Here is a 24,000-nt window from a genome sequence, read left to right as displayed (position 1 = left end):
ATAAAAATAAGAACTTCTCTGAGTTCATCTTCTATTAATGCACTTCACTTATCACATTTATACCATGGCCACTGAAAACAGAAGCTCCAAACTTAATCTTAACATTTACTCACAGTCACTTTCATTGGGTCTGTTTCACTTGTTAGAGTCTTTGTTACAACTTTACGATAAGTCTACCCTTGTAAAGAATTTATAAATGGTTTATAGCAAGGTTTTAAACACTTTATAAATCATAAACAAACAATTATAAACAAGATATATCACAGTTTTCATACATTTATTCAGGCTCACTATTTGGCAAGATCAATTTAATGCTTACTACTCATTAATTGTACTTGCAAGTTACTACCATTTATAACAGGCAAAAGGGACAATAATTGTCCCTTTTACCAGTTATATGCAGTGTGTCATAACAACAGCTGTGATTATAATCTGGTAATTGGATGTGATAATTTGATATACCATTAAGATATGCTGATGGTGGTTAATTGCTTGTTATTTAACAAATATCTGATGACGCAGAAAGAAAGCAAAGTAACTAATGAGATATGAGGCTTAACAGTACAGATAAATGTGGGCTCACTATTTGGCAAGCAACAGGTCACTGTTTCCCTTTTTATCTAATGTGTTATAAATGATTCATCAAGTGCTCACAAGCTAATTAATAAAGTAGTTATAAACCATCCATAAAGCCTTGATAAGGCCAGTCTTATTATAAAGTGGTACCATTAGCAGACCTGCAGTTTAATATATCTCCAGCACTGATCCACTGGTCTGCAAAGGTGGGTAAACTTTTGAACAGAACTTTATTTAAAGGGTCCTGACATATGACCTCTATCATACAGTAGCTATAAATCAAATGATGACCGTTTCTGCCAGACTCTCTTTTGCCTCTCTCTCTGACCTCTGTCATTTAAATAAAGTCACTCCTAAAACATAGATTAAAGTAAACTTGGCCTCAGATGTCATGTTCGTCCTGTTACCCAGGTTATGCTTACACAGGTGAAAGGAAACAGGTGTCCCATTTAATGGATGTTTTGTGAAATCAGGTTAGAGCCCAAAGTGGGTCAGAATACTAAACACCAGAAAGAAAAAAACTGGAGAGAGATTAAACTGAATACAGCAGACAGCTCATCACATGTACCTCTCTCTCTCTGTCTCTCTCTCTCTCTCTCTGTGTTTCTATCAGATGGACACGGTGGTGATCCCTGGAGCAGCAGTAGTAGCAGTATGAGCCAGCAAGGTTACCACGGCAGCATGCTGGGAGGTGGGAACTCAGCCCACGGCCCCGCCCAGAGCTCCTCCTACTGCGGAATTCACCCTCACGACAGACTGGTGAGCAGAGCTGTCAGTCTGAACCAACATCAGGGTCTGTACAGTGTGTGAGGCAGGTGATGCTTTCACGGTGTCCCTTCAATTGAATTTAAATTCATATACTTTAAGAAGATTAACGACAACAAGATAGATTTTAAGGTTCCCGTGAAATACATGACTTTCCATACACATCCATCCATTTCACACCTGAGCTGAAGGATAATGAGAGTTGAGTACATAAATTCTGACTTTACCTTGAAAATAGTACTTAAAAAAATTAAAGGTACACTTTTTCAAAGCTTTTTCAGTGAGACCATAAGTTGAAAAAGCTATTAGGTAGAGATATTTATTTCATAGATTTATTTGTGTTATATCAAACTTCACTGATGGGGGTAAACACTTTAGAACAGCCCTGAAAATACTATTACATAACAATTTAAGAACACGCTCATTCAGACCATGGTTTTCATTGAATGCAAAAATCTGAAGCGGCTCCTTGTTTGACAAAATAACAACACAGGGAAATGAATTCAATCATTTGTTGACAAGTAGTTGGTGGTTCTCATGTCAGTGAAAGTTATGGTACTTGGTTATTGAATGTTATGGAATTGAAAATCATGGCTACAACTCTGCTAAAGTCATAAATTTATAATCAAAAAGCATCTGTTCAGTCTATCAGTGGTCAATAATATATTAAACACTAGTCGTACTATGGGCTCTCTGCAGAATGTATTCAACATGCAGTATTTTTCCAACTTGAGTGGTTTACTCTCTGTGTGCTCACTAGAGGAGCACATTTGGATGCATGAAATACATTTATAAATTCTCCCTAAATGTGAAGCTGTGAATCTGTCAAAGGTCATTAGATGGTAATTCTTTAAAACTAATAAGAGCTCTGTGTGATGATTCAAAGGACCACTGCTTTTTATTTTTATGTTGTTATGTAATTTCTCCTATTTTGCATAAGGCTGTCATTTTCACGTTAAAGTTTTACCTCATTTTATCCGTCTCTCTGCAGAGCTACCCGTCGCACTCGTCTGCAGACATCAGTTCCAGCCTTCCTCCCATGTCCAGCTTCCACCGAAGCGGAGGGAGCGGAGGCGGAGCCAATCACTACAGCACCGCCTCTTGCACCGCCCCAACCAACGGCACAGACAGCATCATGGGTAAGATACCTGCGTGTATTTTTCCTTTGAAGTAAAGTGTAAAAAGAAATAACAAGGTTGCTGTTAAGAACCGCTGATGCCGTTGTTTAGGTGTTTGGCAGCTGCTCAGTCATCTGCTGTCAATCAGATGGTGGTGCAGCTAATCACATTAGCTGATGTCATTCATTAAGAGAAGCATCAATTTAATTGGTGACATTCCAAGTTAAATGATGTCCATACAGACTTAACTGGAGAAACTGCCATTCTTTTTATCTGATTGGCTGGAAAATAAAAACAACTGGGATAACTTTCATGCTTTGTAGTTAAGGGTTGAATTTATTTTTCTAATTTTTGGAGCTCAGTTTGTTTCCAAAATAAACATCAGATGCATGCTGGTGGACAAATATGGGAAGTAGCGATACAAACAGAGTTTTTAACTGTCTTAAGGAGAGGTTATGTAAATCACTGCTTTATTATTGCTTTAGTCATGCTAGCAGCATGGCTAGAGGGATGGGAATGTCAGTCTGTCAGTCCACCACTTTGGTCCAATTTGATTGAGACATTCATGGTCCCCAGAGGATGAATACTACAGACTTTGGGGATCTCTGATCTGACTTTTCCGCTGGCGCAACCATGACGTTGACATTTTTTTTTTTTTTGTGAAATAGTCTCACACCTACCGGCGCATTGGCACTGAATTTAATGGTGATATAACTTTCCGTACATCACAATCATCAGGTTAAAAATGTATTTGTATAATGCTCTGGTTTATGACAAACCAATGACACTCCCATCAGCCTCAGCTGTTTAGTGCTAATTAGCAAATGCTACCATGCTAACATGCTGAGCCAAGGTGGTGAAGATAGTAAACATGTCCTGTTACACATCAGCATGTTACCATTGTCACTATGAGCATGTTAGCATTTAGCTTTAATGCATTGCTGTGTCTCAATACAACCTCAGAGAGCTGCTAGCATGGCTGTACACTCTCAGTCTCGCTAATCTGTTGATGGTGTGTGATCATTGATGTGATTCACATGTTCATGTCAAGGTTTATTTTACTTGTTTGAATGCCTTTAGTATTATTTTGTATTAGGGCTGTAGACGTAAGACTTCAGACAAGGACGTTACCTTAAAGAGACAAATCACTACAATGAAGACTTGACCTGGACTTGACTCAGAGACTTCACTTACTTGACACTCGACTTCCTAAAGACTCGACTTGACTTGAAAGTAAGAACATTCAAGTCTCAAGCTAAAATCCGAGACCTGAGAGACTTGCGGCTTGACTTTGCAGTTTCTAATTTGGACTTTGACTTGAGACTTTTCTCAAAACACTTTAAAAAAAAAAAAAGCTCTGCTGTGTGTAAGCTTTAATTCTTATCATCAACCTTCCTCAACAACCTTTACTCAGTTTTTGTGAACACACATGATTGTTTAACTGTGAAGGTCACTGATTGCCAGCTTGGGTGCAGTCGCTGCTTAGTTTGTGTTTTGACTCTGGAAGAATCCACAGATGATTGACTCATAGTCATCACATGAAAGACAACATTAACAGTATTTTCCAGTCAGGAGACATCACTAGCAAGACCACCATATACCATTTTAATTCACTGTCACACAACCAGTTCCTGCTGTGATTAGACTCAGATGATTTCAACCACTTAAAAAGTACATTTCAGTGTTAGAGGAAGCAGACAGTCACAAACTGAATACAACCAAATTGAGAGAAACACTCGACCTTGACATCACCGATACACACACACACACACGCAGCATGCCATATGGACCCCTTGCTTTGAGTCCCGTAGAACAAATAGGACAGCAATAAGAAACAGATTGAAAGTTTGTTTTCATGGGAAGACATCTCCAACATTCCTCAAAGAGATCACACACACACACACACACACACACACACACATACACATATGAGCTACAGCAGATGAGTGTAAACACAAGAAGAACCTAATAAAAAACATGACAGTGTTGTTTAAATATAAACACATGACAGGCGTGTGCACACACATGGATACCCAAACACAGACTCACTGTGTTTACAGCTCTTTCTCTGCCTCAGTCTGATTTTGTACCAGTAAACAAGTGGTGTGAGGCGTTTTTTGAAGAGAGTAGTATCTGTGGTCACTATTCATGTCAGTTACAGTCGATTCTAATGAGGAAAACATAACAAAATGTCCAGAGACATGTCAAACCTTCTACAGCATAAATCATCAGTGTGTCCCACTCACACTGGTGTTAGGTCCTGTTGTAGTTTACTTATTATCTCCCAGGTACAGTGCATCCGGAAAGTATTCACATCGCTTCACTTTTTCTGCATTTTGTTATGTTTATTCCAAAATGGATTAAATTCATTCTTTACCTCAAAATTCTACACACAATACTCCATAATGACAAAGTGAACAACTATATTAAAAATTAAAAACAAAAAAAATCACATGTACATAAGTATTCACAGCCTTTGCCGTGACACTCAAAATTGAGCTCAGGTGCATCGTGTTTCCACTGATCATCCTTCAGATGTTTCTACAACTTGATTGGAGTCCACCCGTGGTAAATTCAGTTGATTGGACATGATTTGGAAAGGCACACACCTGTCTATATAAGGTCCCATAGTTAACAGTGCATGTCAGAGCACAAACCAAGCCATGAAGTCCAAGGAATTGTCTGTAGACCTCCGAGACAGGATTGTATCGAGGCACGGATCTGGGGAAGGGTACATGTCTGGAGGAAACCAGGCACCGCTCATCACCTCGCCAATACCATCCCTACAGTGAAGCATGGTGGTGGCAGCATCATGCTGTGGGGATGTTTTTCGGCAGCAGGAACTGAACTGGGAGACTAGTCAGGGTCGAGGGAAAGATGAATGCAGCAATGTACAGAGACATCCTTGATGATAACCTGCTCCAGAGCGCTCTGGACCTCGGACTGGGTTGAAGGTTCATCTTCCACCAGGACAACGACCCTAAGCTCACAGCCAAGATAACAAAGGAGTGGCTTCAGGACAACTCTGTGAATGTCCTTGAGTGGCCCAGCCAGAGCCCAGAGTTGAACCCGACTGAACATCTCTGGAGAGATCTGAAAACGGCTGTGCACCAACACTCCCCATCCAACCTGATGGAGCTTGAGAGGTTCTGCAGAGAAGAATGGGAGAAACCAAAAATAGGTGTGCCAAGCTTGTAGCATCATACTCAAAAAGACTTGAGGCTGTAATTGCTGCCAAAGGTGCTTCAACAAAGTATTGACCAAAGGCTGTGAATACATGTACATGTTATAGTTTTGTTTTTTATTTTTAATAAATTTGCAAAAGTTTCAAGCAAATTTTTTTCACTTTAAATGACATGAATCCACACTGACCACAGCTGCTGTTCTTTGTGATGAAACAGACAGAAAATGTTTTACCTCACAGTCAACACAACAAGAGGGTTTAATTCTTAAAAGTGGGTAAAAAGTGATTTTAATTCTGGATAATTAAATATGGATGATTAAAGGGAAGGATACAAACACACCACAAAGACCTTGGATTCACTTTCCATCCAATGAATGCAATTGGTGGGAAGCTGTTGAGGGATCATGCCCCTGTTACTGCACCAGCAGTTCCTACTTTACAAGGTTTTGAGTCTATGTGTGTGTGTGGTGTGCGTGTGTGTGTGTGTTCATGCTGGAAAAATGATGCAATTATGTCATTATGATTATTCAGAATGTCTGCAAACTGAAATAAGGCTGGATGTTTATTATTATGCTGCTGATGGTCCCATGATGCAGTGCTCAGAGGAAATGGAGGAGCTACTTAACAGCCGAGAACAAATTGTGGATGATGATGATGATGAGACAGAGAAAATACAAAAATAAGAAAGGGACCATATTTTCTTCACGTTTGCAAAGCCTGTTTGCATACAACTTGTGTAATAACAGCAAAACAGCATGCAATATAAACTAGTAGAGTAAACGGTGTATACAGTAGTAATAGTCTTTGTCAGCAAGAAGAAGTTCATAGTATTTCTGGACAGCTCACTGCAGTGAAGCTAAGGTTACAGAAGAATATGCTGTACAGCAAATAAACAGTGTTCTGCTACTAAATACACCCACCGAGCACTTAATAAGAAACACCATGTTAATGCTGGGATGGGCCTCTCTTTGCTCTCAGAACAGCTTCAGTTCCTCATGGCAGTGATTCCACAAGATGCAGGAAATGTTCCTCTGAGACTCTGCTCTATGTTGACATGACTGTATAACATCATTTCTGCAGATTTGTCAGCTGCACATTCATGCAGCTAATCTCCTGCTGCACCACATCCCAAAGGTTTCTACTCTATCCAGACTCAAAGAGCCACTGAACTCCTTGTCATGACCATGAAACTAGTTTGAAATGACTTTTGCTTTGTGACTTTGTGCATTATCCTGCTGGAAGTTGCTATGAGAAAGTGGTAAACTGTGAAGGGATGCACATGGTCCACAACAATACTCAGACAGACTGTTGCATTCAACCCATGATTGATTGGTGTCCAGGGGCCAAAGTGTGCCAAGAAAATACACCCACACCACCCCCTACACCACCAGCAGCAGCTGGACTCTTGACACAAGGCAGGTTGGGTCCATGGATTCATGCTATTGATGCCAGACTCTGACCCTACCATCTGCTGCCTCAGCAGAAATCCAGATCCATCAGACCGGCTTCAGAAACACTCAAGCCAGCCTGTCTGGCACCAATAGTCATGTCACTGAGATCTCATTTCTCCTCATTCTGATGTTTGATGTGAACATTACCGAAGCTCCTGGCCTGTATCTGCCACTGCTGCCATATGATTGGCTGTTTGGATAATTGCATGAATAAGCAGGTACACAGGTGTTCCTCATAAAGTGCTTGGTGAGTGTATAACTGGTATGTAATCTATAATTAGGACACAGGAAAGGAACTGCAGTGCAGCGGTGAGTGGACTTTTTATAGTATATTTTTAAAAAAACAAGAAATAAATGAATCGATGTTTCTCTGTGAGGAGGTGATGGACACAGGCAGAAAAAAAACGCCAAAAATCTGTTTCATCTCCTGAATGCTCACCTCCTCTGTGACTATAAGCTCTCATTTATGAAAAGATTTTCTCCTGCATATGTTGTAAATTATGCATCAAGTCAGGGTCTTGAGTTTGTGTGTGTGTGTGTGTGTGTGTGTGTGTGTGTGTGTGTGTGTGTGTGCGTGTGTAACAGTAATCCCTTGGATGGTTTACTAGGCCAGTGGTGTGGCGTGAGTGAGACATGAGGCTTTAACTCCAAAACATATGCTGCTTCCTGTCTCTCTCCTTCTTCTCTCTCTACCTGTCTCTCTCTCTCTCTCTCTCTCTCTCTCTGTATGTGTCTTTATCTTTAACTGCTAAAAGAAGTCCGGTCCTGCTAATCCATGTCATGGATTCATTTGCCATGAAAGGGTGTGTTTTTGCTGTGTTATATGTGTTTGTGTGTGTGCGTGAGTCTAACTTGTGTTTGCGAGCTTGAATTTTCCATCTGGGATCTGCTATCAGGAGGCATGAGCTGTAAGCATGTCAGAGTGTGTGTGTGTGTGTGTGTGTGTGTGTTTGGGGGGGGGGGCTCATCTGGTCCTGTGAGGTCACTTCCTTCCTCTCTGGCCTCAGTGTTCTTCAAGTGTGTGAAACAGATTTTGTCGTATTTAAGTCCAGCATTTGCGCTCACACACACACACACACACAAATCATCTCGTTTCAATGGGATTGCTGTAGTCTGTGGATTCATGCACAGAGCTGTAGTTTACCTACACAGAGCTGTGACATAATGTTCAGCTTGGGTGAATTTTAATATGAGATTCTGCTCCACTCGGAAACTGTCCTCATGGTGCTGACCTCTGACCTTTGAGGGAACATAGAGCTAGAGAGTCCAAAAAGAAGGATGCAATCATTTCATCTGAGTATAAACAGCTCCACAAGAGATGCATCATGGTCTGCAGTCAGTCGTCAGGAGGCCATGATACAAATAGGTCTCTTGAATTAAATGTGTCCAGTTAACAACTGGACAGTGTGCTTTTCTTTTTTCTTTTTCTTGAAATGACATCATGAGCTTCCATTTCTTCTTCTCCTTGTTTTTTCTCTGCTGTCTAAGACAAATTAATTAATTAACATAACAGACCATAAGGTTTTCAGATTTAATGGATGTGTGTTTCTGGTTTGAGTGTGGAAGGGATGGACTGATGGTTTACAATTAGACAGAATAATTATAATATGTAGTCAACAATATCCTTATTTACAAGAATACATCCCTCTTTTTGTGTGTGTGTGTGGGCATGTGTGTGTCACAGCTAACCCAGCGCAGAGCCGAGCAGCCAGCAGCTCTCAGACAGGAGACGCCTTAGGGAAAGCGCTCGCATCAGTAAGTACAACACACATGTACATGTACAGATCTGAGAGACATGTTCAGTCCTTGAATAATATTTACTTGTAACTGACTTTTCTTTTTTTTTTTTTTTTTTTCAGATTTACTCTCCAGACCACACAAACAACAGCTTCTCATCCAATCCCTCCACCCCAGTTGGCTCCCCACCCTCCCTCACAGGTTAGCACATGACATCCACCTTCCAACAACCATATATACACACACGCTATGTCAACACAAAACCAACACAGAACAACATTCACAGAAGCAAGAAGCAGAGCTGACTTGAGACTCGGACTTGAGTCAAACTGTAAGACTTATTAGTCACAAAAAAGAGGACTTGAGACTTAACTCGAAGTTGTCTCGTATAACTTGACTGTTTCTGAAACTTGACTTAAACTGCTTGATGACCTAAATGACCTGAGATCTGATCTGACCTTGTTTCAAATGACTCAAGACTTGACCTGAACATGTTTCTAATGACTTGAGACTTGACCTGAATGTGTTTCTAATGACTTGAGACTCGACCTGAACTTGTTTCTAATGACTTGAGACTCAACCTGAACTTGTTTCTAATGACTCGATACTTGACCTGAATGTGTTTCAAATGACTTGAGACTCGACCTGAACTTGTGTCTAATGACTCAAGTCTTGACCTGACCTTGTTTCTAATGACTTGAGACTCAACCTGACCTTGTTTCTAATGACCTGAGACATGACCTGACCTTGTTTCTAATGACTTGAGACTCGACCTGACCTTGTTTCTAATGACTTGAGATCCGACCTGACCTTGTTTCCAATAACTTGAGACTTTACCTGAATGTGTTTCAAATTACTTGAGACTCGACCTGAACTTGTTTCTAATGACTCAAGTCTTGACCTGACCTTGTTTCTAATAACTTGAGACTCGACCTTACCTTGTTTCCAATGACTTGAGACTTGACCTGACCTTGTTTCTAATAACTTGAGACTTGACCTGAACTTGTTTCTAATGACTTGAGACTCGACCTGACCCTGTTTCTAATGGCTTAAGACTCGACCTGACTTTGTTTCTAATAACTTGAGAATCGACCTTACCTTGTTTCTAATGACTTGAGACTTGACCTGACCTTGTTTCTAATCACTTGAGACTTGACCTGACCTTGTTTCTAATCACTTGAGACTTGACCTGACCTTGTTTCTAATGGCTTAAGACTCGACCTGACCTTGTTTCTAATGACTTGAGATCCGACCTGACCTTGTTTCTAGTGACTTGAGATCCGACCTGACCTTGTTTCTAATGACTTGAGACTTGACTTGAATTTATGTTAAATGAATTAAGTCTTGGGTTAAACTTCTTTCAAATGACCCAAGATATTATTTGAATGATTTAAGACTTTATTTGAACTTGTCTTAAATGACTTTAGACTTGAATTTGTTCTTAATGACTTGACTTGGACTTACCCCTGAAGACATGAAATGCAGCTCCAGGAAAAAGAAGAGAAGAAAAGTTATAAATCTTAATGTACATTTAACTTAAACTCTACATGTGATTTTATAATTTAAAGGGAATTTTGTTCCTTTTCAGAAGCAGAATCACTATGCCTTAAAAGAAACCATAAAATAAATTAATAATTGTTGTGCCTGCTCTCCATACCTCCCCTCCTCCTCATATTTCCACCAATTACTTCTCTTCTTGGCTGATGTTGTAAACTCTCCCCGCTCCTTAAAGTGAAAAATGACTTTTCCTAATAATAGTAGTGTCGAATTTGTCTCTAATTGTCACTGCTACACACACTGTTTGATATTTCTCTGCCACGCCTGGTGACTGATAGCTTTAATTACGAGCACCACTTTGACAAATTGTTCACAAACCTACCGGCTCTGCGAACACAAGCCCCCTCCTCTCCTCCTCATCATTATAGCGGCCTGGGATATTGCCTGCTAAACCATAATTGGTGTTTATCATTGTGTCAGAGTTACTCCACTTTTTACAAATTAGAAATGAAGCCTATTAGAGCAAACTACATGCAAATTGATATCCAAGGCTAATTCTGCGAGGGTGTTTTACACTGTTGGACTCAGAATAATTTACCCTGCCGTTTAATACATATATTTGTATTTGCACATGAATGTACCCAGGTGATTATTCATTAATTAGCATATGGAAATGAGCATGTAATATGAATAAAGGAGAGGGGAGAGAAAAGACTGCAAGACAAAATGGGAAGACAATAAAAATGAGAAACATGAGCTAATGAGATGAGATCAGAGTTACAAGGGAGAGATCAGTGGTGAGGGCAGAGAGGAGAAGAGAGGAGGAAGGAGCACGAATGGAGGACTAAGGATAGAGAGAAGAGGGGAGGAAAGGAGAGGGAAGTGAGGAAATAAAGGAAAGGACTGAGTGAACTAAGTGACTGGGCTGTCTTAGTTTTTGCTTGGGATTTTCAAACTGGAAAAACAGAATAATCTGTCCAACAAATAATTGTTAAAGCTTTCATTTTAAACTTGCTTTTTAAATCCAGTGAAAATGGGCCTTCAACTCTTAGTCTTTATCTGAGTCATTGAGGTTCATGAGTCATGTTATCATTTAAATGTTTGCTGATTGGTGTGTGATTCTTGATGAGCTGTTTCTTAACTGTTATAGTTTTATAATTAGCAGTGGAATGCTTTCTTCGAGCTTGTTTTGCCTCAAGGCTTAGTCACACCTAGCCTGGCCTGGCCAGACCAATCCACATTTCCAAATGGATCTGGAACCTCTCAGTGCAGCTTTTACAATGACTGCAGACCAAACAATCACAGCAACAAAACGTGTGACAAACAGTGCAGTTGTTCCTTTCTTAGAGAAAATATATCATCCAGCTGGTTTACTACGGTCATGATATAAGTGGATTCATCAGACCTCTTCACATCAGCGGCAGCCATCTTGGTTGTTAACAAAAATGCTTCAGCGCTCATTTGTCAGTCATCATATCAAACCCATCCCAAATAAACATGAGCTCACTGACTGGTCTGGTTTTAGGGCGAACCAATGGTCAAACCAATGGTTAGGGCACAAATGCTCTGAGCAGGCGAGTCCCTGGTTCAACTCCCGGCCGGCTGGACTCATTGCTGCATGCCATTGCCCTGTTCTCTCTGTCCTGTTTCCTGTCACTTTCCATTTTCCTATAAATAACAGCTCACAAATGCCCAAAAATAACTTTTAAAAAAATGCAGGGAAATCAGTTGATTACAAATTCTCACGGTGGGATTATTTGGTAAATCTACACAAATTTTTCACGTCAGCTTTGATGATGTAACTCTTTGAATGAAACAATGCACAAATCTGAGAAGAAAATTTCAGGTGGCTGTAAATGGCACAGTACAGAGGAGACAGAAGGATTAGCAGACTAGTCACCACATCTACAAGCTTCTAGAGCCACATATTTCACAAAGAATATGTGAAAGCTCTTACAGCTTATCTTTGTGGTCGCTGCAAGTTTGTCTCTCCTCTGAAACCTAAACATAGTTGAAATGACTCTGTGCACCAGCCCGTCATCTCTCAGAGCCTCATATTAATGTAAATTCACAGAAGTTGCTGAGTCTCTTCTACCTACCAGCTAATGAGACCTGTTGATTCAGATACAACCCTTCAGAGCGCTGTAAAAACACAAAGGCAGAGAAGAACAGAGACACAAAGCTTGTTTATTCTGCAGAGGGCCCATGCTAATCAACCACTTGTACCTTTTCAGAAACAAAAGCCTGATATTAGCATTTCTACTATGAGATACGTGTTGGTTTGTTTTTGTCTATTCTTCCTCATCTCTGTGTCTATTATGTCTGAGGACCATGAGTGGATATGATGAGACACTCCTCGTGTGTAAAGACGTTTTGTGTGGTGTGTGGTGCTGTACGTCGAGTGGTTTCTTTTTTTTCTTTTTTTTTTTGCATATAAAAGGAAGGGAGGGTTTGGCTGTGATCCACACTCATCCAGATCCATCCTATGCAGGGTCACAGGAGGCCAGAGCGTGGACAGGCTTGCAGTTTATCATAGTACACACATGAAAGGATGTCGATTTGAACTAAACACCTCCCCATCTCCAATCCTGATGATGTCTGCTTGTCTCCTCTCACCTAGCTGCCAGTTCAGCTGTTTGGTCAAGGAACGGCGGACAGGGAGCATCATCGCCAAACTACGAGGCTCCGCTGCACTCTCTGGTACACACACACACACACACACACACAGACACACACACACACACACATCATTGTGCACATGTTTAAATATAACACATATAACACAATATAACATTTTTGGTTGTGGTGCTTAAACTGTTCACTGAGGTCTGTGGAGTAACAGGTTCTTGCTGTTGAGTTTTTAAAGACCCTTTATCAAAGCTGTGAGCAGCAGTTTATTTTATAGGGAGATTTCCTGTTCACAACCAGTCCTGCTCCTAGCAACGTGGGGAAAACACTGTCACAAATTAATGTCATGATAGTTTAATTATGGACATTTAAACATAAAGCAAATTAATGGAAACCAGTTATATTGTTTTCAGGTGAATTTGTAGGCTGCGCTTTTCCTGGTATTGTTAAATCTGTCTACCACATGCCTGTCTATATATGACACTATATATGTCAGATGTGTTACATTATTCCACTGTATTGAACACAGGAGACTTGGCTCATAACTGTATCAATACTGCATTTAATGAGTAGTATTGATCAGCCACACAAGAGAGTCTGTACATCTCTTTAATTTCATTCTCTTGAAAAACTATAAGTGTAATAATGTGATGCATTCTCCAGCCAAAGCCACCAGTCTGCTCCTCTAACCGTCAGAATGTCACACACTGAAACTTTAAACCCACATCAAACTGAGTCTGGAGTCATAAACACACACTGACAGTGTGAGCAGTCCTACCTTAAAGCAGGTATTTCTGCAGCACCTGGTTCTGTGCACTTGATAAACTCCATGGCCCTGACCAGATCGCTAACAAAGCAAACTGAGTTAACAGGTTTCCTTCTTTAAACATTTTCCTCCCATTACTTCTGGGATTTGTGTAGTTTAAGGCACAAAAACTGCTTTTCACCTACTAAATCAGGAGTAAAAAGTCAAAATAAGTAAACTTATTGTTGTTCAGTTGTGGATTAATACACATTTAGTGCTTTAGTGAGTATTAATGGCAGCAGGACTGTGTGTGTGCTACTGTCTATGAATAAAATACAATGTGTGTGTTCAAGGTGATGAAGGTGGGTTAATCAGTTAAACAGTTTTTGGACAATAATCGAGCACCATGGCTCAGAAGAATAAGATATATCAGACTTTGGTGACTCACATGATACTTGTCAGTGAGATCAATATGGACGACCAACTCCTCGGTTTCATCCAAACATCTCAGGCTGAATGTTGAGATTCACGTCTTTCTGTGTCTATTTGTTCTGCAGCAAAGTCGTATTGAGGACCGTCTGGAGCGTTTAGATGATGCCATCCATGTACTGCGGAGCCACGCGGTGGGACCGTCTACGGGTATGACCAGCGGGCACGGTGACATGCACAGCCTCATCGGGGCCGCACACTCGCACAACGGTGCCATGGGCGCTCTGGGCAGCGGGTACGGGACGGGACTCCTATCAGCCAACAGACACTCCCTCATGGTAGGACCTGAGAGCCTGTCTTTGTGCTGTGGTGATGGGTGTAAAGGGGATGCAAAAATGGGGCAGGACAGGACAGGAAAGGAAAGGAAAGGATAACTAAGGAAAGGAAAGGAGGTTGAATTGGACACATGAAGTAAGGCAGCGGTAATGTTTTCCATATTTAAGGCTTTTGGCTTTGTCAACTTGAAACAATAAACATAAAGAACCAAACAGCTGTGTGACATAAGGAGATGTAGGAGGGTGAGAGAGGGAGCATTATAAAACCAGTATAAACACATTCAGATGCCTGAAAATGTTCAGTCAGACCTATTTTGTTTATTTGTGTTGTACGTTTGTCCATATTCACATGTGCGCACACACACACACAAACACACACACATACACACACACACCAGATGTTCTTTCAAACACACAAACTCTGCACCCTGCTGCAGCCTCTTCAACACCTCTCTCTCCCCTCAGACCGTAGCCTCAGCCCGCTTTGTTCGGTCCAGCAGCTTTGTGTTAAGGCTGGTTCAGGCTGTAGTGAGCGCTGCAGCCTGAAGGAGGCTCCAGCAGCAGCTTTACACTGTTCTCACTGCAGTAGTTCAGGAGCTTCATCTCTCTCTCACTGGTCTTTGTTAAAGTATTTACTTTGAAGTGTTATTTTCTAAATGGAGAGCACCTGTGGTCGAGGGAAGGGGTTTTGTGTGTGTGTGTGTGTGTGTGTGTGTGTGTGTGTGTGTGTGTGTGTGTGTGTGTGTGTGTGTTGGCAGACTCCCGCAGAGATTACCTTCTTCTCACGCATATCTGTCCATCTCTCTCTCTCTCTCTCTCTCTCTCTCTCTCTCTCTCTCTCTCTCTGCACATACATTTTCCTCTAACCTTCATCCTTCTTTCCTCCCTGTGTGTTTTTGTTGTATGTCCCGCTGCTTCCATCCTGAGGTTGCAGTAACATCATCAACATCAATAGTTCTGAATCCTCATCAGTCATATTCAGTTTTTTAGCCTCGTTTAGCTGATAGTTTTGGTGTCATGAAGGTCTGCCCCCCCCCCACTCAATAATTTATTGATTTATAGTCTCACACCCAGATAGAAACAGCAGTTTTCCTAGAAATCATTTGTTCTTCACTGCTCTGAAAGTCCCACCAGTGAAAAAACAACATGTACACTATGCAAGACTTTAATTTGGAGGGGTGGCACTCATGCTCGGACAACTATTTATTCCTAGATTAGACAACAGTGAAATTAGATGATAAAAGAAAGATTCTATGGCATTCATGTATTTGTTCATGTTTTAGAAAGGGTTTACTCTTTGCCATGCCATACAGCAATGACAGCAATCATATCACATCCATACAGAGTTAGTTATAGTATCAGTAGTAGTAGCAGAGTTACTTTTAACCTTGAACACAATGATATTGGATTGGTACTTGGGATCAGCCAGTACACAAGTACAGGTATTGGAATCAGTATCAGGAAGGATAAACTGCCACCCAGGAGCATCTCTCCTGACGAGCTGCTGACAGCAGCAGAGCTGAGAGTCGTTCATTTTGTGTCATTTTGAGATAGCACTCAGTTTGTACCTGCATTGCTCTATCTCAGCTGTGGGTGCTGGAGACTGATGCATTGACTCACCAACTTTGAGGGAGCAGCTCCAGTCTTATGGCATATCTACAGTCTCCGCACTCTCATCAACAGCAGCTGCACAGTGCCACATGACAGATGTGGTTGCAGATCACTGGTAAACATCCCACAGCTGAAGAACCAAATACTTTTCCCAGGAGCTGGTGGAGACAAAACAGGAGCTAAAAGCAGGATGACTATTGGTCTTACTTGACTCCGGTGGGATGATAATGGGTCAGATATCTGCATTTCAGATGCTACACAAAGGACAGAAAGAAAGGACAGTTAGGTGTCCTGATGTATAAAGTGGTATGAACAACACACTTTAGGAAATACTTAGGGCTAAGAGAACTAAAAAGAAGTTAAAGCATTTCAGACTCTGTCTTCTGGTTTTATTAGTTTTTCATTAAGGAAAATCTTAAAGTTTTGAAAAATATCTTCTGAAAGGATTGAGGACTTTCCACATAGATTTGGAAGGGAGGGAAAATACTTGAAAGCTACTTTTGAGCTTCATTTGGAGGTTATTCTAAAAACTCTTGGGACATCCCCAGATACAAATTTGGCATTAAGCTTTATGAAGTGACTTGGAGGTTTACCCCAAGAAAACATTTAATGTTTACCTCTTGCTAAGGGTAATAATTTTTACAAACTACTTTTCAGTTTAATGTTGAAATGATTCCAAATGCATTACGACTTGTTTTCATACATATGCAACCAGTGGAAAAAGAGAATAAAGTCAAGTGAAGGATGTGTGCTGAAACACAAAGTTTACTTCTGGACTCTTTAAACACACACACACACACACACACACAAACAGGCTCTCATAAATTGCTCCTTGTGTTGTCATTAGGACCTGTGTGTGTGTGTGTGTGTTTATTTGGGCTCCGGATTATTGGCTAAAAGAAAAACAGACTCATTACTGTAAGTCTGCAAACACACCAGCTTTATAACTGCACACACACAAACACACACACAAACACACTTATATACACTGAATGAGGCATGCCGCTGGTTTACGTCACAATGTGTGGACCCAAGCAGTCCACTGACATTCTGGGGACTCATCTACACAGAGCAGTAAAATCAGAGGAGCTGCTGATTAACAAAGTATTTCCCCCACCTGTAAATTCCCATTGAAAGTTCCTCATCACAGAAACACAGGATGATTTAATAAAGGTTTTAGTTGAGTTTAGTGGGTTTGAATTATTTCAGCTTAGTTTATGTGTATTGTTCATTAGCATCCAATTTGTATAGTATACGTAACATGTATGTTTCCCAGACAGTGTAAACAGGAAGTCTGAACCAAAGGAAAAGGATGAGACACAATATAAATATATTAAAAAAAAGAAAAGAGTGGAAAACAGAAAAAGCAGAGCAAGAGGAAGGAGTGATGTCATCTCCAAAATGAAGCCATTGTGTTTGTACCGAGACTTTTTTGTGTATATCCCATGCACATAGTCACTCTCTCTTTCTTTCTTTCTCTCTTATTTCTTCCCTTTCCGGTTTCTCTTTGCTTCTTTATCTTTCCTTTCTTTTCTCATTATATCTTCCTGTGACTTTCCTGTAATTCCTCACAGTTTGTTCTTTCTTTTCTCACCTCTTCTTTCTTTTCTTTTTGTGGCTGTGACTCCACTTTCTCTCCTACTGTGTTTTGCACGATCTCTCACTCACATACACGCAAGTCCTCCCTTATTGACAAGCATTTTACGACATATTTACTGTATTATTTATTTTCCGTCACTTTTGTTTTCATCTTCCCATCTACATGTAGTGCTCTCTCTCTCTCTCTCTCTCTCTCTCTCTCTCTCTCTCTCTCTCTCTCACACACACACACACGCACACACACAGCTGTATGTAGTTTGGCAGTGTTAGGCAGAGACGCCTGCAGGCTGAGGTCATAACTCTGGGAAAACAGGTGGTAGACTGATGTGGGGGAGAGAGAGGAAGAGAGACATATACATAGTCAGGAATGCATTATACACACACAACCAAACACATACATACACAGTGATACAGGAGTAGATGCACACGTGTTCCAACGTGCTCTTTTGTCATTTAGCATTAGCAGTTAGAGCCTAAGTGATTTAGGAGCATCATATTAAGTCTGATCCCAGCTTGAAACAAAGCATCAGAGGGATAGAGTGACGTGACATTTAACTAAATGCGATGTGATTTAAAAAAAAACTCAAGAGGAAGAAAATATATGACTGTCCAGAGCCTCAGTAAAGGTTTTAAAATGAGTTCTCTGTTCTGCTGTCTGCCTCTGATGATGTGTTTAAGTCACGCCAGTTATTTTACTGCCTCTCAGCTCGGTGCGGATGGTGATTCTGAAACGAGGGGAAAGGTTAAAGGAGAGAAATGTTTCTCTCTCTCTCTCCATTAAGCATGTTACATTAAGTGAAATGGATCATAATCTGCATCACTTTGCCGTAAAACACACTAATGCCTTTTAATGCTCTGCATCTCCTCTCTTCTCTCAGTTGCTATACTCACTCCTATCAGCTGACAGAAATCCACTACCCTCCATTTACCTCCAGTAAAGAAATGATAACTATAATAATCATGAACTTTCTTTATTTGACATAATTCAAAAACTATTGTAAAACTAAGTTGCCAAAAGTATGTGGACATCAGTTTTGATATGACACATACAATGTGGAATTCCCAACCAGTCCTTTCACCCAAACAACCATACAGGTAGTTTTTTTTTTCAACCCTCTGATATGACCCATAGGAGCATCTCCTGAAATAGAAGATTTACGGCAGCAGGCATACTGGGCCTTAGTCGTCTTGGTTACAATAATTAACACATGGACTGTACCGAGAGTGGCGTACCTACCTTTGTCATCATGGCAAACCTTGGTCAGGTTTAGGCATTGAAACTACTTGGTTAAGTTTAGGAAAAGATGGTGATTTGGGATAAAATAAGTACTTCCTCAACGTCTTCAGCTTCATCGTCATGGTTACAATAATAACAACATGGTTAACTTTGTTGAACGGTCATGGATAATAGAAACAACATAAACTGTTACTTTCACATAGGAAGTGAACACCGCTCTCTTGTGTCATATTCCTGTGTTTTGTTGACCCATCCATCCACCACAACCTCCTCCTGACGTGGACTTTGTTGCTATATAAACTACATCACCGCACTTTTCCCTTTGCTCCTGATATAATTACTACGACCACTAGATGTCACCTAGCAACAAAACCTAACTCTGGGTCATAAAAACCTGCTGCAGTTAGACTATAGGCTAGTTTTTTACAGGCCAGTTTCCAACGTCCACATTGGATACTAGCTGGTGGGAAGCAAACAGGAGGTTTTTTTGCATTTCATAAATTTCTTTAATTTATTTATTATACAGCACACGGCGAGGTGGGTTTGGTCTATATATTCAGGTTTTTGATCTTATTCTATTGTTCTGCTTCCAATTTATTCAATTAATTCCAATGTAATGCTAAACTCTGACCTTCATCGTAAAGTAAACAACCATAAATATCAAGAAAAAACAATAATACTTTCAGTAAAGTATTCATTTCTGTTTTGTTTTGTTTTTTTGGCTTAAAAACTTTTCCATATAGTAACTATTCATGTGATAATCGTGGGTCGCTATTTCTATAACATGTACGTTCCTGGGGGAATACATTACAGGACTATATGCTAATATACAGCGCTATAGTATGGTAATGACGTTTCAGTACAGGTTGTCTTCACTGTTTGTTTTCAAAAGCTTTGTGATATGAATATTTATGGTGAAGAGAGGTTGTGATCATTGGGCGTTTGTGTGCAGCCTTGTGTTCATGGAGTAAGTCGATAAATAAACTGTAACAACCTTTATATTCGCTTAATACAACATGAGTCTCAGGTCGAATGAAGGAAATGCAAAAAAAGTTATTCAAAGAAAAGTTATTTATTACACTTTATACTTCTAAGTGATATGAATCTATAAAACATAATTCAAATGGAAGCAAAATGCAAAAATGTAAAATGACTTTTATCATGCACAAATCTTTTTTTTTAAAATCCCACCTAAACATTATTGTGTTTATGTCATTCTGTGAGTTGTCCAAACTTAAAAATAACAACTAAACATAACTTGCTCTTTTGAAGTGTTGCTGTTTCTGGAGCTTTTAATCAGCACTTAGCCTTTACATCAGCAGATTTAGTTTTGCCATGATGTAGAGCTGAAAGCTCTTGAAGAGGATTGTAAGTAGTCCTTGAGTTGACTGTTAGAGAGTGTCTAAAGGTGACCTGTATGAAAATATAAATGTGACACAACACTGTAAATAAATGTATTCTATAGAGCCTATATGTTCAGGTGATTAATGTCAGAATATAAAATGTAATAATAATTTAAAAATAAAACATAGAAACATAAAAGTAGGTTCAAATATGACATAAAAAAGCACGTTTTCAAGAGAAATATAATCATATATTTAAATGGGAAAATGTGAATTTGATGTATGTACATATAAATGATTTTATGCTTGATTGGCTCATTGGAAAAAATATATTTCACTAGCAAATGTGTCTTTCTGCATCTGGTTTAAAACTCAGCAAGTAAGTCTAATATTTAATTCAATTCAATTCAATTTTATTTGTATAGTGCCAAATCATAATATACATATATCTCAAGGCATTTAAAATTTCTTACATGTAACAAAGCACACCACAGGAAAATTTCAGTTCTTTTTCATTTAGTATTGACAGATTATATGGGTGGATTTTGCTTTGACAAAAACATTTTCAACTCATAAGAACATATTTCCAAATGACACATTTCCCCAGGCCTCCTTCTTTCCCTTCCCTCCATTTTCCTCTGTTTCATTTCTCTCTTTTTTTTTTTTTTTTAATTGACGTTTTATACGACAGAGGAGTCTGTCGTACTTCACTCTGTTCATTACACGGAAAATTAAAGAAAAAAACATACATATCCCACCGCTGGAAAATGTTGCTGCACTTTTCCTACCATGGAAGTCCAACCTCAACACTGAGCTCTGTGTGTGTGTGTGTGTGTGTGTGTGTGTGTGTGTGGGGGGGGGGGGGGGGGGGGGGGGGGGGGGGGTGTTGACATTGCAACAGCAGGTGCTTTCTGTCAAGTGTTCACTTTGCACAGAGGAGGGACTGTTCCAGACCAATGTGGAATCCAGTTTAAATATACAATATACAGTGGATCACATCGACAGAAATGAACAGCATTCACCACAGAAAACAAAACTGATCTTGTAATTATGACTTTTGCCTCATAGTTAGAAAAAAAAACCATGCTCAATCTACGTTTACTACTTTTTTGCTTGAGCAAACAAATCTCTTTATCTTAAAGGTCAGGCTCTGAGCCTCTCTTCTGATTGGCTGACTGTTTTCTGAGTGATCAAATAAAAATTTTGTAGTTTTCAAGTAAACACTCAGAGAAACCAAATCCTGCAAGGTTGGATGGTGGGTCCAGGTAGGCGGGGCTTGGGGCATGGCTAAGAGTAGTGACTGCTTTGTTGTGACATCACAAAGTTACAGAAGTCCTGACGGCTTGTTTTAAGGCTCAGCTTCTGAATACAGGCTGTGTGCATTTCTCTGTGGACTGAGGCTTTGATACTTTCACAGTATTAATACAGAACCTAGACCTGCTTTATAATAAAAAAACACATGCATATTTACCTTTAGACTGTATGGGACCTTTAAATAGGGTCAACTGTCACTGCTAGATATGCATCTTGGTTTGAATATTCAGGACTTTTCTCCTGCGGAAATGATGGGAGCTAAGGAGTAAGGTCACATAACCATCACATAAGACAGAGCGACAAAGCCTGTGTTAAGAGAGGGTTGTGCTGGATGGATGGGTCAACAAAACACAGGAATGCCAAATAGGAGACCACTGTTTGTGGTGTGTGTTTCTTATTGTAACCATGATGACCAAGATTCAGTAATTTCAGAAGATGCTCCTATGTGTCATACCAGAGGGCAGGAACAAACTACCTATATGTTTGAAATATTTCTCCTCACCTGAGGAAGGTTTCTGATGATTTTGCCATAAAATATCAAAATTTAATGGCAAGATTGACGTGAAAGTTTCTGCTCACATTCCTGCTCATTAGAGGATGCACCTTCAATATGTTAATGACCCACTCATCTTTATTCTAGTGCCACTGTCAGGACAAGCGTTACATTTACATATCCTCACTTCCTCTCTAGAGTAATGAAATTGAGCAATATGGAGTCTCTGATGAGATTCCAGAGAGGACTTCTTGCTTCATGTTACAGCTCGTCCTTGCTTCCTCTCCTCCCTGATTTTTTTTCTTTTTGCAAAGATGTGTTTTTTTCAGACTGGGACAATAATCAAAAACGACACATGGAAATTGCAGAAATCCATCTAATACAGGGTGAAATAGTACAATTTACAGAGTTAGTAAATTTTCAGTTTATTTTTCCTCTCTCAGACAGACACAGACTTGTCCCTACTGTTTACAACTGCATGACAAATCTCTGTGTTTGTGTGTGTGTGTGTGTGTGTGTTTGTGTATTTGTGCATGTGTGTTAGTGAGCGAGAGACAGAAAATGTGTGACCCAGAAATTCCCCTCTTTCTATTCGTCCTGTGTAATCAGTGCACTACACACAAACACACACACATTCTAAATGAACACACGTCGCACTGATCAACAACATTGCAGATGACAGTTACTCAGCACCTCCTTCTCTGTCTCCAGCTCGTTCTGTTTTTTTTCTTTGTTTTTTTTTTCTTTCTGCTTTATTGAAATAGCATTTATAAGTCTACATGAACCAAACTGACAGGAAACACAGCACATAAAAGAAAGGATGAAGTGGACAATGGTGAGAGAATCTGCTAATAAACATTTAAAGTCCCAGATTAACAAAATTCATAGTATAATTCTTATGCATGTTGTAATTCTTTACCCACAGCTGAACATCAATACTTTTTTGTCACTGACTGAAATGTGGGTAGAATAGAGTGTCAGAAGTTTTCAAAGTGCATCAGATTCTTGGTCATAAATATGATGTTTATTAACTAATTGGTTAGAAACATTTAAGATTTATACTGTTTTACTTATATGATGTATTAAGCATTCAGGGATAAAACATGTTTATATTCCCATAACTAAGGTAGTGATAAAGTTTTAAAGGTGAAAAATAAGCTTGCAACACAAAAAAAAACATCAGCTTTGGAGACATGAAACCTAGAACAGTCGTTGAAGCTGCATCATCATCACAAGTGTATTCAGGAACTTAGAAGCGCTCCGCAGTGGTTATTCTGAAGCTCTCTGTGTCTAACAGTCGCTCACAAGATGTTGTGAAAGGAATCGTGTCTGTGGCTGTTGTTGTGGTCACCAACCAACAAGTCGGATTTTGAAGGGTCCTTGAATGCAACAAGAAAAGTTTTCGAAAAACACTCTTTTGTTATGTTGCTGTATCGTGATAATACAGTTGAGAGTCTGGTCTGAAAAGTCTCCCTGTTGGTGCATTCAAGGACACTCTGACATCTGAGCTTTAAGAGTTGGCTGCTGAACAGCAAATTTAAAAAAAAAAAAAAAAACATTTCTCCTTTTCACAGTAACCATGTGTCCTTTTTTACTGTCAAATGACAGATGTTAGAGTGTCCTTGAATGCAGCTTTGACAAAAATCAGAACTAACCAAAACAAATGTGAACACTGACAAAATAATCTCGACTCAAGGTCCACTTACTAGCTTGTCCTGGAGTTCTCAACTGCATTTCATGGCCAGAGCTAAAAAAAAATATATATATATTCTTACCTGTTGACAGTGAAGTCAAAGCTTTTCACTGATGCTCCCATGTTGTTATTAGGTTTGTCTGCCCTCCGATCAGATGCCTTGAACCTGAGGGGCGGTGGGTAAGTAGGCGTGGCAGCAATATTGGAGCTACACCGGCAGCAGATCAGTTTCTTTGTAATTTATT

General features: G+C 39.8%; 1 protein-coding gene across 11 annotated transcripts in view; it reads left to right on the top strand.

The window, feature by feature from the left end:
- tcf4 (transcription factor 4) overlaps nt 1-24,000 on the top strand; it is a 238,751-nt gene that overhangs the window by 191,282 nt on the left and 23,469 nt on the right. For all 11 annotated transcript variants that reach the window (XM_071466341.1, XM_071466345.1, XM_071466338.1 and 8 more), the window contains 6 exons: nt 1,190-1,335; nt 2,333-2,480; nt 8,779-8,849; nt 8,954-9,032; nt 12,949-13,028; nt 14,259-14,468. In XM_071466341.1, the coding sequence (XP_071322442.1) occupies nt 1,190-1,335; nt 2,333-2,480; nt 8,779-8,849; nt 8,954-9,032; nt 12,949-13,028; nt 14,259-14,468 (734 nt within the window). The remainder of the gene's footprint in view (nt 1-1,189; nt 1,336-2,332; nt 2,481-8,778; nt 8,850-8,953; nt 9,033-12,948; nt 13,029-14,258; nt 14,469-24,000) is intronic.

This window comes from Trachinotus anak, unplaced genomic scaffold (genome assembly GCF_046630095.1).
Source record: "Trachinotus anak isolate AG129_WGS33_773 ecotype Australia unplaced genomic scaffold, CSIRO_AGI_Tana_v1 ptg000028l, whole genome shotgun sequence".
NCBI lineage: Eukaryota > Metazoa > Chordata > Actinopteri > Carangiformes > Carangidae > Trachinotus > Trachinotus anak.
Note: the sequence above shows the minus strand (reverse complement) of the source record. Positions and strands in the feature narration are given on the sequence as shown.